This window comes from Phaethon lepturus, unplaced genomic scaffold (genome assembly GCF_000687285.1).
Source record: "Phaethon lepturus isolate BGI_N335 unplaced genomic scaffold, ASM68728v1 scaffold13269, whole genome shotgun sequence".
NCBI lineage: Eukaryota > Metazoa > Chordata > Aves > Phaethontiformes > Phaethontidae > Phaethon > Phaethon lepturus.
This window is the reverse complement of record NW_010565603.1, coordinates 83,818-102,656: the sequence shown is the minus strand read 5'-3', so window position 1 is coordinate 102,656 and position 18,839 is coordinate 83,818. Positions and strand designations below refer to the sequence as shown.

The 18,839-nt window shown below is 42.7% G+C and overlaps 1 protein-coding gene across 1 annotated transcript in view; it reads left to right on the top strand.

The window, feature by feature from the left end:
• The window catches only part of DIS3L2 (DIS3 like 3'-5' exoribonuclease 2), a gene marked incomplete at its 5' end in the record, with an annotated part of 120,070 nt that overhangs the window by 20,707 nt on the left and 80,524 nt on the right, over nucleotides 1-18,839 (top strand). The window contains one exon of the mRNA XM_010295240.1: nucleotides 3,331-3,410. Within this exon, the coding sequence (XP_010293542.1) occupies nucleotides 3,331-3,410 (80 nt within the window). The remainder of the gene's footprint in view (nucleotides 1-3,330; nucleotides 3,411-18,839) is intronic.

Sequence of the window (18,839 nt, the reverse complement as noted above, 5' to 3'; positions counted from 1 at the left end):
GCGGCTCTCTGCGGCGTGCTGGAGAGAAACACTGATACCTATCTGCAGGGCTGGCGGAGAAGCAGGAGGAGATAGCTGGGAACGCGCCTTCCTCGCAGACCTTGCCCTGGAGGAGCACGTGTGCAGGGTGCTGCTCTCAGGCTCAGCGCTGCAGTTCCATCACTCGGTGGATTGTTTTCCTTCCCACAAGCCGGCCCCGCTTCCTATAGCCATCTGAAACCTCTCCAGTAATAAAAACTGAAAACCAGAAATATAATTCATCACACTTAATAATGCAATTACTGGTGAGCGGAATTTGCTTAGCAAACTTCAGCTAGGTGTGCTGCTCTGTGCCAGGATTATCTCACTGCTGTGAACTTCGAGCTCTGCTTGCGGATCGGCTTCTCTTGTCCCATTGACTACCTGGCCATCGGCTCTGCAGCACTTCTGCAGAGCCCTTATGCCAGCGAGTATCGTCCCCTGTGTTACTTGCTCAGTGACTTTCTTACCTCACCTTGCAGTCTGTGCCCAGAATAAACGGCCTGTGACAAGCTACAAGTCCAAGTCCCTTGAGTAGTTTTAAAGAAGAAGCGGATCTGAGCCTGGTGGTAAAACATATCCCAGCTGTGCTGCTCATAGAAGTGCTGGTGAGAAATGCTAAATTGGTGTTTGTCTGGACCCCTCTTCGCTTTGCATCTGTGAGTTTCAGTATCTCAGATGGCAAGCCGTGCCTGTGCCTGTAGTTTGCACGTTAAGAGGCTGCTCGGAGTCCGGCCAGCGCATCCCGAAGCGCAGCGAGCTGCGCACGAAGTGCTGCCCCGGGGAGCTGGGCCTGCCCCAGCGGCCCCGCAGATTTGGGCTCTCTGAACAGGGATCACCACTGACCTCTGTGGTAGATTTGGCTGGACAAATACATCTCAGCAAAGCAGCCCATTAGTTGCTACCCTTGTATAAATGTGTTCAGAATCTGGCACCCGTGTATTTATGTTCGCTTCTTTCCAGGGCAGACTGCAAATACGCACTTCATTGAAACCAATCTGCTAATTTTTGAACTGCCTGCAGCTACGATTCACAATGGGTGGCAGATGCTTGTGGTTGCAGGCCCTGAACATCTGGGATAAGCGATCTATTCCCCTGACATAGGAACCCACATTCTCTTTGAAGAAGCTCTTTAAACCTTTTTCTTGCTCACTTGTCAGATAAAGCAAGCCATTAATGTCTTTTCAGTGCCATTTGTTCTTTCAAATGAAGTAACTTAAAGGAAGATTTACTAGATGTGGCCAGGGGAGGGGTGTCACAGTGCCAGGATGCTGTTGCCTTTATACCCTGTGAGTTAGTGGGACCTGGTGTATCAACACGTGCCGGTTGGCACACGTGCCCCCATACTGCTTGTAGTATAGGCGTCTGTGTAGCTGCATAGGCAGGGCTCCCTGCAGAAAGTTGCACGGTGCTTTGGAGTAGAGGTATCCTGAAATTCCATCCTTAGGTGGAATTTTAAGGAATATATATTTATGGAGTTAAGGTTGTTTGCAAGGCCTTAAAAATCGGTGGATTACCGGTGCTGGATGGCTAGGCAGCAATAGATCAAAGTCCTGGTGTAGTTGAAGAGATTTTATATCTTTCAGCGTCACGATCTCTAATTTGTTTAGATGCATGCAAAGGATCAGAAACTAAAGTGCATCTGGGGATTAAGGCAGCTTTGCTATCCAATCTGAAAGCTAGCATGTTCTAAAAGATTTTCCAAGTCTCGGAAGGCAGTGAAGTGCTTTACTGATTTTTATGTCTTTGAAAATCTCTATTTAGTGTGCCTGGTGGAATTATATAAATACACGCTGCCAGCTGTCTGACACCAACAGATACCACCCAGAGCATTTAAGTACCAAAGTGATAGGCCTGTGAAGATAGAGATATTGCTCTCACTGTGCAAGCACCCATGCAAAGAGACTAATGCTAATTCCACATGACACTTGCTCCTTTAAAAGTTCGCTGTAATTTTTCCCCTCCCACCTCTCCTACCCCAGGAGTGTACTGGTGGTTATGCTGTAAGAAAAATAATATGTGTTTTCATTATACATCTCTAGGAGGGAGTTGCCATCATGATACGAGTTTTTCTGCAGCAAAGAAAAGAAGAAAAGAAGTGGTCTCATCTCTTCCTTGGCAGCCTCAGCCTGTACCATTGTGCTTTTGTGCTTGGGGATCTTTTAACTAGGGAGGGGCTGAACTTACTCTAAAAGTTAAGATAAAACCAAAACGAACCAGCAAACCTATTAGTTTACTGTCTTCACTGCTCTTCAACTCCAGTCCCACATTCCATATGTTGCTTGGGTGAACCCTGCCGTAGTCCAGGGGCCCAGGCAAGAAGTTGCTGTAGGGCAGCCCAGGATGAAGGGAGACCCTAAAGCAGAAGTATAGGAAGTTTTATTTGTGGAGTGCTTCAGGTTTGGGGTCTCGCTGGTGCCAGGCTCTGCTCTTTTAAACATAGTGATTCCTAAGTCAGATGCTATATTTGTCTCATCTCCTTGGCCCTAGATGATTTCTGTGGTCCATCTTGGTATGTTCCCACTATCCCTGCCACCCACTGATACGGGACGTACGTATGTAAGCCTTCCGGGGCAGGGCTGCGTATTCTAGGTACCCTCTAGTATATCATGTACAGAGAGGCATTCAGCTTTTCCTAAGCACCAAGTTGATTTGCTAGATCTAAATAGCTGATTTGGAGCGCTTTCACTCTACAGCTTGCATAGCGTTTCCTATTGAACCTGCTTTTCCCTCTGGTGTATAATAGGCAAGGTAAATGTTATGAAGTACTGCACCTCTTGGGTGTCTTTACTGAGACCAGAACTCTCTCTCACTTCTGCTGTTATTCAGCCTGTTTTGTAGATGTTTCACTGCGTCTGGTCCATGCTAGCTGTGCTTGTGGAGTTTCAGATGCTGCGGTATCTCTTTTATGCATGGGCATGGGGGTTATTTGTGTTCTATTTAACTTTCCAATTAGGAACAATCTATTTTTACTCTAGCTGCAAGGCATCAAGACTTTTTCCTGCTTGTTTCTTTGGAGTGAACTTGATGAGCTAAATTGTTTAGTTTTTGTGGAGAAAAAACAGTAATGAGGTGAAAGCAAGCAAACTAAAAAAAAAGGGGGGGGGGAACCCAAGGAGACTCACTTGTCTAAAACTTTTTTTTTTAAGATTAGATTTAGATTTTCAGATTAGGTTGGTAGTTGTTTCAACAGGTAGAGTCTTTTGAAAACATGGTGGTTGTTGTCTAGATATCCGTGATGGTCTCTGTGTTTTGATACCACCTTCATGACTGGAAGATAAATTTTTCTTTTCTTCTTTTTTCCTCGGATAGGAAAGAATGCATTTTCACCATCGACCCATCAACTGCCAAAGATCTTGATGATGCTTTGTCCTGTAAACAACTCCCTGATGGTATGAGATATATTTTACAAAATACTTCTCAGTGTTTATATTCAGCTGTTGACACATTCGTATATATAATTTGTCATGAAGTATGCTTTACCAAATAGGAGTAGAGTAATAAACTAGTTTTTCTCTTGTTGTTTTAATTGCCTGTTTTCAGAAATCTTAGAGCAGATATCTTCAAGCTGCACTCTGAAGTAGTCTTGGTGTCAGGAAATGCAGAATCATAGTGTTTTGCATAATCAGAGCTGTAATTTGATTTGAGCAGATCTCAGCTGTCTCCTGTCATTACGGGAGTTACAGCTGAATAGCTAATATGCCACTCTTGCAGACTGAAGTCTGGTGAAACTTCGACCTTGAATACACAGTCCCTGGATAAGGGAAGTTTTTTGAAGGTCACTGTCTGAATTGCTTTTTGGTATTTATGGGATACTGGGAATTGTTAGATGAGCAGAGTGTGCCTTATAAGTTGTGTTATTCTTCTCATTGCCTTTTAAGCTTTCTGTTCTGCCTTATTTGTACTTTTACTATGCCGTAAGCCAGTAGAACAGAAAGTAAAGCTCCAGAAGCCAAATCTTGATGATTCTGACTTAAGGAACTTCCCTCTTGTAAGTTTACTTTGCCATCCAGGTTCTGCTCATTTAGTTTGATGAGATCCAGTAACAGGCTCGGTTAGAAATATTGCATGATTTGATTAGCCCATCCACCACTAATAAAGAAGATAAAGTGATTTTTTTTTTTTTTGCATGTGTTTAATCGTCACAATATGATGACATCAAAGATGACATTCCCTGTTTTTTGGATTGATTTCCTTCTGTGCGATGTTGCCAATGAACTGTTGTGTCATTTAGACCTAGGTAAAGAATAATATTACAGGGCTATAAAACTGATAAAAAACTCAGAGATCAAAGAAAATCTGAGGCCATACAATTATTTCTAATTATACTGTACAATAGCAGTTTTGAGGCAAGATTAAGGAAAAATTGCTGTTCTATTTCACAGAAAATTTAACCAGTCTTCTTGAGAGATCCTAAGCTGAACTCTGTTCTCCTGCTTTCCACTTTGTCATCTGAATTATCCGTAGATTTATGACTCTGTTGTGATCCCACAGCCCCTCAGATCTAAAGTGTTGAAACTCTGGCTTCCGAGCCTCTACTGATCACAGACGGATGGGGTTTAGATGCTTCAGGAAACCATTCACTGAGCTAGTTTGTGTTGCATACATCTGCATTTTGCTCTTACCCGTAAGCCATTTGGAGAAAGCATTCAAGGAGAACGTGAACAGGAATTATTCTTTCCCAGAAAGTCTGCAAAGCCATTGCAGGGCTATCGATCATACTTGGGACTTGTTGATATACCTGCCAACTGGGGATGTGGCTGCACTCTGAAGTCTGCCTTGTCTCTCTGATCTCAACTGGAGAAAACACTGAATGAGGCTTCTTGCTGCAGTCAACAAGGAAGGAAACGCACCAGTACAGAAGAGGTCTGTCCTCTCTACTGTAACGAACCTCCAAGAGGGTTCTGGGCTATTACTTGGTTGTGGGAGCTCTGTAGCCCAACAGCTACAAGCCCCCTTGTGATGCAGGGGTGGGTGGCTGCAGTACTGCCCCCCATGCTCCTATCCAGCCTCTTTGGAACCAGTCCTCCTCATGCAATCAAAATGAGAAAAAACAAACAGAATTGTTTTTTAAAAGTTGCCTTCTGAGTGGACTTCATTCATGTGCTTTGCCAGTCTTCCCTGTTTTGTTGCTTTTTGTTCTTCTCTGTACAGGCACGAGACAGAGGGAGCTGCCTGCTTGTAGGGGAGAAAGCAAACACCCAAGTCCTCTTGGCCTGTTTATTTCTGACTTGTCCTTCTCCCAGGGGCTGTGTCAGGCTTGTGGCCTCCTGGAGCTTCCAGATGAAGGTTTTCCCTGCCTTTCCCTGATCTTCTGGGAAGGCTAAAGAATGTGTGAAAGGGTCATGTCAAAGCCATGCTTTCAGGGGTTGTCTTTACCTGTATATAACACAGGAGCAGGCACAGTTCTCTATCCCAGGGTACCCTGTTATTTCAAAGGTGATCTCTGATGCACTTACCAGAGTGGACAAAGGATGCTTCTGCAGTCAAAGATAACACTTCCTTTTCCCAGAAAAAAAACAGGCAGTTGGGAAAGAAAAGTAAAATGGACCCGACTACAGGGTCACTCTGAATAGAGAAAGTTTGTAAAGCTCCCTTTTTCCACTAAAACAAAAGTGGAAGGTGGAGGAACCCTTCTCCTCTTTCAGTTCCTCAAAATAAACTTTGCCGGTGTGTTTAATAAGAGGCATGAAGAAACCAGGAAAGAGTAGGGGACAGGGCACGGCTGTCTTCCTGACAGTGAGAGTAAAGATTTACTTGCCTGGTATCCAAAATGTATAGAATGGGAAATCCAGTGAGGATTTAGTGCTTTTGAAAGTTTCACATCCTTCTCAGGATTATTGTGCACATTCCTCTTTCCTCCAGAATAAGCCTCAGAGGAGAAGATCCAAGACGCAGATGAGTAAATGCATCCATTGCTGGCTGTCCCAGCCCAAAGGCTTTTGTTCACCCCCACGTATCATTTTCCATGAACCATTAAGTGTGAGCCAGCTCACAGCAACCATTTGTGTGCCGAACCTCTGCCTTTTGGCTGGAGCCATGCATCCTCCAACAGGCTTATTCCACCCTGGAGTCCTCTCAGTAAGATGCTCTAAGCTGGACCCTTCTTTTAGAGCAATCTTATCTGTGCCCATCCTGGGCATCATACGTCTGCCTCTCCGTTCAGCCTCCGAGCTGCGTGAGAGTGGTGCCCACGCTCCATCACAGCACTGCCTCAGCCTTAGGTCAAGGAAAATTACCCCTTGGAAAAGCCAGTTTTGATGCTGGTGAATTTAAAACTGGGGACCAGTTTTTAAATCAGTGTGGAAGGAACCACTGTGGAAATACCCTTTGTTTTATTTCAAAATCTGTGGTGTTTGTTCTGAGGAGACCTTGTGGCTCAGGAGGAAGTACAGACAGGAAACCAGGTCCTGACGGTCTGCAATGCAGTTATGATGAGTTAGGGAGGGAGCTGCATAAAATAAGGAAAGAGATTGCAGGAAACCCCTCTGCATCCTTCAAGCAGATGTGGTGGCTGGCTGGCCAGCTCAGCGTGGGTCCCCAAGCAGGCAGAGGAAGGAAATTTCAGTGTTGTATCTGTGCTGCAATGTTTGTTTAAAACATGAGATATCTCTGGAGCAGAGATGTCCAGTCTGGTAGCTGAAATCACCTCCATTTTTAAGACTCCTGATGTCGTGCGAGGAGATGCTTGCAGAATCTTTTTAGTGAAGATGAGTAATAAAAGCAACTAACTACTGTACTGATGGACTCTTGGCCATTTTCTTCCCAGTGTGCTACTGTTTGAGGCACAAACTTGATCCAGCATTTGATGAACCTTTTCCTCTGCCAACTATGGTTCAGTATTGAAATGATAAATTCCAAAAGTTAAATATTTCAAATAGTTCCTGATCTGAAGAACCCAATCAAAACACTATTTTGGGAGCCTCCTATAAGGGATATTTGTTTCACATGCCATTGGCAATATAAGATATATCCTGTGCCCCTTTCTAAGGTGTCAGGTCAGAGATACAGCTGCAGAGCTTGTTGCCCAAATGACAAGGTGCTAGATCCTCAGCCAGGGTATCAGCATCACATAGCTGGAGAAAGTAATAGAAATGTGTGTATTTATATTACCTGACGTGTACACTTCACTGCAGTCCTTATTTTGCAGCCTGATGGGGAGTTTGCATTTAGAGCTAGTTCATTACCATCAACCTGTTCCTGGGTGGGACTGGGCTCTACCCAGCTGGGAAGACTCTTCTCTTCAGCTTCCAGCACTGGGGACTTCAGCCCTCAGACCTGTCCTTTGCAGTTGGCGGGAGACATCTAGATCCATCTTGTATCACAAGTTCCTGGGACGTTTTCTTGCATGCAAATTGAATCTTTGTGGATTTGTTACTTTTTTGGCCCACTGTGAGCTGATAGCCTTACTCTGATTTTTCAGCCTGTGGTCCACTGACTACTATAACATTATGTAGATTACTGTTACAGCCCATGAAGCGTGGCTGGCAATAGCAAGGATATAAATCCGTTAGCATATGTGAAATTTTTTACGATATCTGTCCTTTGACTTAAAATTTTTCAGGAATTTGCAAATTTAGAAAGGTCCAAAACCAGTGCTGGAAGCCTTTGGGTTCACTTCTTTGTGTTCTGCTTGCAAAGCTACAGCCCTTCTCAACTTTTCTGTGTTAAAGAGAGCTCTTATGGGAACCTCAATCTTGTGCTTAATAAAGCCTCTTGATGTATTTTGGAGGTACACTGAGGATTTCTGGCTCTAAAAGTTGCTATGCTAGCTGCAATTATTATGACAAAGAGTTGTTTTAGAGGTTAAGAGCTTATCCAGGGCTGGCAAGGCTGCATCTCTCATGAGGGCAAAGTTGTGTTAAGAGTTAACATAGCTTTTATTCCAAATGTAAATGTGGTTACAAGAAACTATTATTTTTTCCATCTTTTTTGCCCATATGTAAAACACTTAAACAAAACACAAAACACCAAAAAAAACCAACATGAGCAAACCACATATCTGGCATCCTCATGATGTTAGGAGATCTCCAAAAATCAACAGAGAATGCAGAACCCAATTCAGAAAATGTGTCCCTGTTGCTGTATAGCACCAGTAATAACTACAAGTAAAAAGAAACCACTCATTGCCCTCACTACTTCTATCAGACAGCTAAATCAGTGCATTCCAGAAGATTTTGAAGAATGAAATTGTCTTTGTCCTCAAGCATTTGTTGCTAATTTATTCAAGGCTGAAGCATTCTCTTTGACTTGAAGGATATTAGGCAACAAGCAGAGAGATAAGGGACTGTTTTTACACCTTTGCTTAGTTTTAAAACTTCTCAGTGTAACCCTTATCAGTTCCAGTCACTGAATGAAGGACTTGCCCATGCTACCTACTCAGAAAGAGATGGAAAGGAATTTTTTGCAGAAGTAATCCACAAATCTATCATGAAGAACTACCTGGTAGCAGAGTGTCACTAGCAAAGCAAGCATGAGATGGTTGTGGGAATAGCTGTATTTTTAATGGAGCTTGCATTAGGATATTGCAGCAGTTGGAAACTTTTCAGGGATATATGTCTTAAGTGGGCCAGTCTGGTTTTGAAAGGATTTTATATTGGAGTCTGCTTTTGATTAACAGTCGTGCTCCTCGTTATTGTTTAATGATAGCAGTAGGGAGGTAAGGTTGCTGTTCACATTTGTGAGTGTATATTTTAAGAGATCAGTGCCAATAAAGAAGGAAAATAGGGTTATTTATGTAACAGCTTTAGAAGTATGAACTAACTGTACTCCATTTAGATGACTCAGCATAATCTTGGAGTAAAAGATGGATCTGGACTGCACCTAGTTTCTACAGCCGTTGTAGAATTGTTTCAGGGTAGCTTGAGGTTTTAAGCAAGTTCATTTCAGTCAATACTTTTTTGTGATCCTTTCTGCACGTCTTCTAGCGAGTTACTGCAGCCAGGAGCATACGATGCAGCCGTTTCTTGGTTCGTACGGATGTTGCAGAGTGTTCGCAGGAAAGAACCATACTGCTTTCGAGCCTGATAGTTTTCACCCAGGGTGCAGGCATTTAAATATTTATTCTGAGCTCGTAATGTAAGAGCACACCAGGTGACCTGCGTGTCCCAGTGGAGCCAGGCAAGTTTCCCACACTTGCCAAACCTCTTCTGGGAATCATCGGCAACTGGTGTTTGCATTTCTGGTAACGTACACAACTGTTACAGTTGTGTTTGAAGTCTGCTTACTGGTAGGAACAGAAATTAAATTTGACAAATTTCAAGGCAGACAATTCCAGAAATGTCAGGCTGTGACGTGAAGGAGGCAGCAAAATGATTGGGGTGCATTTCTGAGGAGTTGTCTTACCCGTGTGTAGGTCTTTTGATGCTGATTTCAAAGCAGTTCTTTGGGCTGTACTGACAGAGCTTCTGTACATCTTTTTGTGTGTTTATTCATGACTAACATCATTCTCACTGTTGTTCTTTCATTCCTGTATCCCTATGATCTTTCACAAAGTAATTCAAGTTTAAGTAATTTAAATCTTATTCTAGGAGGAATTGTTGTAGTGCAGAACACAAATATATTCTGCAGGCTGTTTGCCCTGGTTTTTATGTCCTTAGTGACTGTTGTGGTTTAACCCCAGCCAGAAACTAAGTCCCAAGCAGCCACTTGCTCACTCCCCCCCAGTGGGATGGGGGAATTGGAAGGATGAAAGTGAGAAACCTCGTGGGCTGAGATAAAGACAGTTTAATAGGTAAAGCAAAGGCCGCACACGCAAGCAAAGCAAAACAAGGGATTCATTCACCGTTCTCCATGGGCAGGCAGGTGTTCAGCCCTCTCCAGGAAAGCAGGGCTCCACTATGCCTAACAGTTACTTGGGAAGACAAAGGTCATCACTCCAAATGCCCTCCTCTTTTTCCTTCTTCCCCCCAGCTTTATATGCAGAGCATGCGGTCCTATGGTATGGAATATCCCTTTGGTCAGTTGGGGTCAGCTGTCCCAGCTGTGTCCCCTCCCAACTTCTTGTGCACCCCCAGCCTACTCACTGGTGGGGTGGTGTGAGAAGCAGAAAAGGCCTTGACTCTGTGTAAGCGCTGATCAGCAACAGCGAAAACATCTCCATATTATCAACACTGGATTTGTGGTGGAAACAATAGCTACTACGAAGAAAATTAACTCTATCCCAGCCAAAACCAGCACAGTGGCATTGGTTGTCTGCATTTTGGAGTGAGGTCATATATAGATACATTTATTGAATCTACGCAGTATTTACCTGATGACCTAAGCAAATGAGACTCCTGCAGTGTGCTGCTCCCTGGTTTTTCCATTCCTGTTAAATGTGTTCAACCTGTTGGTGAATTTCAATCAAATATACCTAAGGGGAATAGGATAAAACCCTCAAACACACTGTGTTTCTTTAAGTGTCATGAAAATGGTGTATAAGCAAAGAAGAGAGGTTCTCTTGGACACCTTTTAAAGAGTGCAGCATGACCTTTGTCCTTAGCAGACACCAGTGAATCCACTGTAACCTGCAATTTTCAGAAACATTTCTGCAGAGAGTGAGGACTTACATGTCTGTTCAAGGAGCCTATTTCACACATTTTGGTAAAACCAACTGATGTTTTGCCAAATGTTGGTAAAATTATCCCTTATCTACTGCAGACTTATGGATACTGGGGCTGCTTTTTCTTAGACCTCATGGACACCTTAGTAGACACCTGTAGTGCATAAGCTCCAGTGTCTTGTGACTGAAAAATACCTGCAGAGACCTGGTAGCCCTGAGATGTTCTCTGCCATCCCAGGTGACAGCCTGTTCCTCTTCTGTTTCCATCCTTGCTCTTTCCTTATGTAGGTTGCAAACATTTGGGTTGTTTTGATTTTGCAAAGTTGTGTGCACTTATTTTGCTTTTTAAGACATATATTCCTCTCCTATTCAGCTTTGTCCTTCTGGCCACTTAGGGAATGTAGGGTGAAATTTGCTCCAGCACTACACTGACCTTTCAGCTAATCCATTTGGTTCCTGCAGTGCAGAGTATAGGAAGAGTTTGTAATTGGAGTCATGTTAGGCTGAGTTGCTTAAGAGAAACGCTGAAAAATGGACTAGTGTTGAATCAAAAGTTAGAGTATGCAATTACTATGCTCCCTTCTTTGTAAGATGTTTAAGATGAACAGATACCAGACTCAGCTTAGAGAGAACATGACAGAAACACCACATTGATATATGAGTCAAATGTAAAATGACCACAAACTGCAGTTTGCTTTAAATTCATTGCAGGAGCCAAATATAGGAAAAATAAAGACGACCTACAAGGAGTGGGATTGTGAATAACATTTGGTTGGTTTTTCCTTTGGTATCAGACATAATTAGCTTGGCTCTCCTGTTACCTGCTGATTAGTCTGGTGGGGTTTTGTTCAAGATCTATGTTGTGTCACTAGGAAAGTGGAAAAAGACATATTGCAGTGATTAGAAACAGGTACCTTTCCTTTCTTTCCATCAAGGGCTTGTGGTTGCAGACTCTTTGAAATATGCAAACTACACTCAGGTCTGTACCAAATCCAGACCTCTGCTGTGTCCCGGAGTGTGTTCCTGTGTAACACTGGGGGAACTGCAGCATGTACAAAATTCTTCTTTTAAAGTAACATGGGGTTGTCAGTGGGAACACACATCGCTTCCAATTTCCAAGTGCAGAGTTGAATGGAGTCAGAGAGCTGGATTGTGTCACCCTTCCTCCACCGAACATCTCTCTTGAAATCAGTGAAACGACAGCATATGACTCACTCAGCTTGAGTAAGAAATAGGGTGGCTTGCTCCAAACGTGATGGTGGTTGAAAGGGAAATAGACTGAGCCTAACTCCCAGACAAGTGCATTAAACTGGGTGATGATGTATTTGGGTGGAGGTTAAGAAAGTTTGGATTTGGTTGGAATATCGATTGCTGGAACATAACTTGTTAAACCATTTCTTGCAAATATTTGCGAGAAGATTGGTTAAAAGCTTGGTTAAGCAAACATGAGCAAAATTTATTATTGGTAATTCATGTTTATTGCAGTGGATTTTTGTATCAAGTATAGATGTTTTATAAAGGTTCCATCCTTATCCCAAAAGCTTTATTTTTGACAATACAGAAAGCAAGCTACAGGGGAAGGGGAAAAAGACACGGGATTAAAACACAGGTAGATTGTCTATGAAGGACTAATGAAGACCGTGGCTGCAGAACATACAAACAGATGTGCAAATACCAGTTGAATTACTCATAAAAGGGGATTTGTTTTCCTGCAGGGAGGAGAGAAGCTCTGGGCGAAGTTGCCTTCTGGATCGTTTCAGTTCCTAAATTCAGGACCTGGGACAATTCCCCAAAGATTTAGAGGTGCAGGATTTTGTGTCCTGGTGGATATCACTAATATTTGTGCATATGGACCTAAAAATAATAGTGTCCGGTTGTATATTGAAGAAAAAACATAAAAGCCTTTAAATAATTGGGTAATGGGAAGAGGATCCAGAAATTTCTGTACAAACAGATCTAGAAGCACTTTGCCTAGGATTTCTGTTCATGAAAAAGGGCCTCAGGGACCAGCAGTCTCTAGAGAAGAACTGCAAATGATAGGTGATGACCAGATAGACTAAAGAAAACAGGATTTTTCAGTAAATTTAGCAGATAAGAATCAGAAAATATGTGAGGAAAATAAACTTTAAAAGGGTACGGATAGCTAGGAATAAATTCCCACATGGTTAACTTCAGTCATATGTTCTGTTGCATGCAGGCAGCAAAGTTACTGCTGTATATATTCTTTATTATCAACTTTCTTAAATGGCAAGATCCCTCAGAATCACTGGGCTATTGTTTTAACTTTTAATTTATTGCAATGCAGGGGTTTCAGAACTCAGCTGAACAGGAAAAACATCTTCTTGCAGTGCAATTCACTAGAGCATTTCTTGATTGTTGATTATTGTGCCAGTTACACAGAAAGAGTAAAACCAGGTGCAGATGGAAATATTTTGGAAACCTTTCAAAAAATAAACAAAAAAGTCAGATGTCTAAAAGTGAAATCTCAGAGGCTGCCTTCTGGTCTCAAAGAAGCTGAAATGTCACGGCTGTTCAGTGGAAGTACCTTGTACATGTTTGGCCTAGCACTAAATCCCAAGGTCTCTTTGAATGCCTGGGAGTGCTCACTCAGCCTTGGATTACTGTCTTCAGTAGAGATATCACAAAAGGGACTGACCTAGTGCTAGAGAGAGGCTGGTCTCTCCCCACTCTAAACCTTCATTTCAGGAACAGGATGACATCCTATACCCAAAATTATTGTAATTAAACTTGAAAGCTGCTGGGTGCCACTTCCCATCTCTTTAAATTCAAAGACTACTGATTTCCTGATAGAGCTAGCCTCTTGAATGGGTCTTGGAATAGTGATAAAAACAATTCATGACTGAGTACCAGAAATTGTCCTTTTACCGTCATCATGTTGGCTGGAAACCTGACTGTTAAGAGACTGCTAAGAGTCTCCCTTGGTAACTTCTCCCTACTAGCAAGGAGTGCTTTCTGAGCCGGGAATCTGAGCTCACAGCAGCATAATCATTGCCTCACTGTCCAGCTTGATATCTTGTCTTGGTGAAGGGTTGAAGGTCCATCTGCCAAGTTTTTGGGATAGAGTCCAAGTAGCAAAGATTCATGTTGGGTCTAAGTCATAAGTAGTCATCTAGAGGTTCTCCCAGAGATGACCATATAGCAAGTACTGGCATTCAGTGGATAAATCTGATGTATTTGATGTTTGTAACTCCTCTTCATTTTGCTCGTTACACTTGAATCTTGCAAAGAAATCAATACAATTTATAAAACCTCTAAGTGGAACTTGCTATTTTGGCACCTCACAAAGTCTTCTTAGGCACTTTTGCAGGCACAGAGGAAACCAGCTTACCCATGACCCTCTGCAGTGTAAACACGGACCAGCAAGAGGAACAGGGAGAAAACCTGCACAGGCATAAGTTGGGACATAGGCATTGCTGCATAAGGTGCCATTGTGTCTGCTCTCAGCCTGCCAGTGCTGGACACTTTTGATATATCAAAAGAAAGTAATATTCTCTTAATTTTCCATCATTATACTGTCTGTATGCAACTGTCCTGTGCTCTGGCCTGACTTTTACTAGTAAATACTTGCCTCACTTTCATCTGTATGTTCCTGCTTGTATCTTGCTCAACAATGTGAACGAATCTTTATGCAGTGTGCTTATTCTGTTGGATATCATTCCCTGTGTCCTTCAGTCTGCAGTTAAATGTTTTATCTTGTACATGCTGTGTAAATTCTGTCCTGAGTATTCAGTGTTTTTCCCTCAGGAGAATTCCTTCCTTGTGTAAGTATCCAACTTAATGGTGCAGTGGTACCACTTGCATAGAAGAGCTCTTTCATTCTTCTCAGGGGTTATTACATCGGATTTGAAGGCAATTTTCAGCAATGGTGTAGGCAGTAGGTGTGTTCTGGATGGCATCATCTCCTGTCACAAGGTAGTGAAGAGCTGACCTGGGTTCACTGGCAACTCGCAGCACAGGACACTCGTGTTACGTTTCTCTGCCTTGGTATCATGATATGATCTGTCAGGTCTGGAGACCTCACTTCTCATTATTCACCAGCTTAGATGTTTCCAGCTCATGGGAGCTGTAAGTTCAGAGAACACCACTGGCACAAAGATCCTACCTCGTGTTCCTGTGGGAGGATCACTCTTCTGAGAGGCTGGGAATGCCTTGTGCTGACCAGGAGCCATCTCTGAGCATACTCTTCAGAGCTGGGCAGCGTGGAGGAGCACCTTCCTTGCAGGGGCTTTTAGACGCTAACCTTAGCCAAGGTATTTGAAACAGGGCTTAATTGATTTGCCTGGTGTTGGTTTGTGTATAAAACTCAGGGCCCTGTAATGCACGATGCGTGAAGTACTACATTATGGAGGTGTCCTGGCTTTGTTTTGCAGTATAAAAGGTAGCTTTAAATTCTATTAAGTGGGTTTAGGACATTGCTGAATTTATTAGCTGCTATAGATAAAAACAGTATGAAATTCACATGGAAGACCTGCTCCCAGCACTTAATTTAGTAATAGATTAAAGTCTCCTCATAATTCTGAAACTATTTAAAGAATTGCTGATGGCTCATGGAAAACTCTGGAAAGATTCTGCTTAGGAAGGGTTCCTTTCCTAGTATATTTTTCTGCTTTTCATCTTCACTTGTTCTTCATTGCAGTTAATGAACACATGAATTTTGTTTTGTATGTTACCTGGAGCCAATCCCAAATTAGTTGTAAAATCATAGTCATCTCTATAACATTCAGTTGATGCCAGAGACATCAAGGCCAAACAAAGGTCAGGGTAGTTAAGAGGTGAGTAAACCAGTGCCTTAAAAGTCACTGCAAAGCAGGTAAGAGTTATTCTGGATTTTAGACTCATTGATGTCCCACACTGACTTTTTAACTTAAAGAAAAAAAAAAATCACAAAAAATCTGTTATGCTTTATTTTTATGAAATGCTCTGAATATTTTCTGGTTCACTCAGGATCACTGAAAGCATCACTTTGCAACATGACCATTCCTATCAATGATTTCTCAGATACTTCCAGAAATCCAGGAAGTGCCAAGACTTTCAGTATGGGAAGAGTTAACATTTGCAGATTTATTCCCCCCCACCCCGCGCCGTGATCTTACCCTGTTTCTCACTCTGCAATAATTGGGGCCAATCTTGGTTCTGCTAACGCTGAGGATTTGGTCCATCTCACAGCTCCTGAGTTTGTGCAGTTAAATGAGAAAACTCTCAGCTTTTATTGTCTTTACATCAGCCCAGCTCCTGAAGGAAAAGGATGTAAATATGATCTGTAAAGGCTAAAGAGTTAAAAGGTTGAAAGCAAGCAATGGTTTTAATTGTGATTTAAGAAGCAAAGCAAAAGCCCAGACCCACCCAGCCCTTTTGCTGTTTCCAGTCTGATGCAGGCACTTGGAGTGGCTGCACTGACCTGCAGCGTGTGCCGGCTCCCTCTCTCTTTGCCCCACAGAAGTGGGGGGTCTGACCTTGGCCACCTCTCCAGGTGCTACAAACCCAGAAAAAAGTGACTAAGCATAATTCACAGAAGAATTCAAATCTTGAAACCTTGGCCAGGCTGTTCCTGGTGGTCTCTCTGTGGCTGGTGGGTGAAGCGGGGCATTTCTGTGGGACATTTCTCATGCAAACCAGTGGCAGAGGGGCTTGGATGGGGACATCTCCTAGAGGCGATGTCTTACTACTTGCTGGTAGTAAGTAGTATTTTTGTGGATCATTACCCTTTGAGGTGCTTGTTGCTTGTTTGGGCAGACAGTTTTTCCTCTTTTGAAGCTGTTGCAACATTTACTAAAGTCATATTCATGCTTGGATGGAAAAGTTGCTGCTCTGCGCCCTGGGGACTTGTCCCGCTCTATTGAGATAGAGGATTTTGACTCCTTTTGTCAGAGTCTTTTCATGAGGTTGTGTCAAGGAAGAGACCTTTAGAGAAGGAAAAAGCTATTATTTGCTTAAAAAAAGGTGTAATCAGTTGCATTTCGGTTGGCTAAAGGACCATCATGTGATAGTTTAAAAAATGTGGTTTCCTGGTAAACAAGTTAATGGATTTATGCTCAGTTGCACTGCGCTTTCAAAAAGCAAAATGGCCCTAGGGCACACAAGTAAAATTTAAAGCATTTTCCTTGTTATTTTAAAATAAGTAAAATAAAACACAGTCTGATTTTTCTGAACAATAGCTTGGCTTCCTGTGGTGGAAAAGTAACCTTGGCTAAGAATTAAAGCCACCCACCTTTGTCTTCAGGCTCCAGAGCAGAAAAATAACTCTCTCTTTCCATGGTTTCACTTTTATTTTTATATTAAACTGTTCTCCTCCTCTTCTCCATCTTGCTCTTTTTTTGCTTTCCCACTTGCTCTTTTCTCCCACTCAGTCATTCTCTTTTCTCTCTCTCTTTTCTTCTCTCTCTATCCCAAGAGCGACACTTCTATAGCACTTGAGCCATCGATGTACATACATGTGCCAAAGAGAAACAGAAATGTTTGGGCTTGGATCAGGTCCTTCATTTAAAGGCATGTGTTAAAGATCTGTGATGGCCTCTAGCTATTACCAGCAGCTTCCCCAAGAATCAGTGCCACTTTCTGCCTCGATGCAACTTATATTTGTTTTGTGTCCACTCCTGTTACTGTCTGCAGCCTCTCTGGCTGTCCTTTCTGTAACTGAGACCCTCCATTGTAGACACTGTCCTTGCCTGTTTGCCCACGATCGCACGTGAGAACCTCAGCCTTGATGAAGACCCACGCTCTACTGTAGCACTGCTAATAGCAACAAAATGTGCATGTAGGTTAAAGGCCTCATTTGTCTCTCTTTAGGCAAGTTTTTCATACTTTTGCAAGGTGCTAAATACTTCTTTACAGATAAGAGCAGCAGCATGGTATCCCCAGGGCAGGGGAATGGGAAAGAGCTGTAACTATTTGCTGCAAGAGTGTGGTGTAGCCGGGGAACAGCTAACTACCTTGAATTGCTGGCAGCAGGTAGGTATTGTCTGTTTTCTGGCTAGAGCAAACACTTTGGAATCTGCTTTGAACTCTTCTGTATCTCCCTAACTGAGGGGTGAAGACAGTGTGAGAAATAGTGGTTAATACAAAAAACTTGGTATTAGATTCTAAGTTGTCTTAACACTCTTGCTGGTGTTTGTCTTCTCTCCTGAGAATGATGATGCTTGAAGGTGAGAAGAACATGAAGGTGCATATGTCTGCATACTAGAGAATTACCTTTTGCTGTTTTATTCTTCAAGAGTTGCATTTTTAAGTTGCATGGTCCTAAAATTTGCATATGCTAAATTATGAAGTGAACTTGCTTGGTCAGTCTTTCTGCATTTGTGCTAGGACTGACTAGGGTTGCTGAAGACAGGGATTTGCTGCCAGTGTCTTCCCTTGCATACTGTTCCAATACATTCAACTCAACTTTCTAATTCCTGGGGCAAATACTTGATACGACTTCCTGGGTTGGCAGTTCTTATGGAGAATTTACAGGCTGAAAGGGCCTCTTCCTTCTCTTCCAGCTCTTTTCTTGTTAATCCTTTCCTCAATAAAGAAGGAAAAACTTCTTTGAACAGTTTCATTGTAGATAATGAAATCATCAGTGAAAAAAAACAAAGAACAGGAACAGCTTGTTCTTTGTTCTTCTGTGAAGTGCCACCAATTCTCCTTTGATTTTAGCATCATATCAGTGTTACGCACACAAGGTTTTGGAGGAGGTTCAAACAAACCAGATCCTCAAATCAAGGAACCAAACCTCCAAAATTGCTGTGTGCCTAGTGCAGCATCATGCTGGGGGAGAACTGCCTTTCATAGCTCTATCACTTGGTAAGCTTCGAGAGGGGATCCAGGTTTCTAGGAAGTTGGAGAACTACAAGCCCGTTATATTCTGCCATTTTAGCAACCTACATGATGGTAAACAAAAAGGGAAGTTGTCTTCTCTGTGTGCAGTGCCGCAAGGGCGTCAAAACTGTGGTGTTTGCAGTAAGGTGGCAACAAATCCTGTCCCTCTTGCACAGAGCATTGGCCCAGGAGGAGCTTTGGTGGCTGAGTGCCCAGCCCTTTCCCTGTTTCTACTTGCAGACCTTAGGAAGAGAGCTCCTCTTTGCAAAGGGCCTCATTATTGGGTTTTCCAGTGTCGTAGTGTAATTTCAAATAATACGCCTGTCTCCCATCCATCTCTGTTGCTGTGTCTCTGTATTTGCAGAGGGGAGCTAATAGGGTGCAGCTGGTTAATAAAACATGTGTTGCTTCATTCTAAACTGCATTCCCTGTTGTTAAAAGTCTCCCACATAGCAGAGTT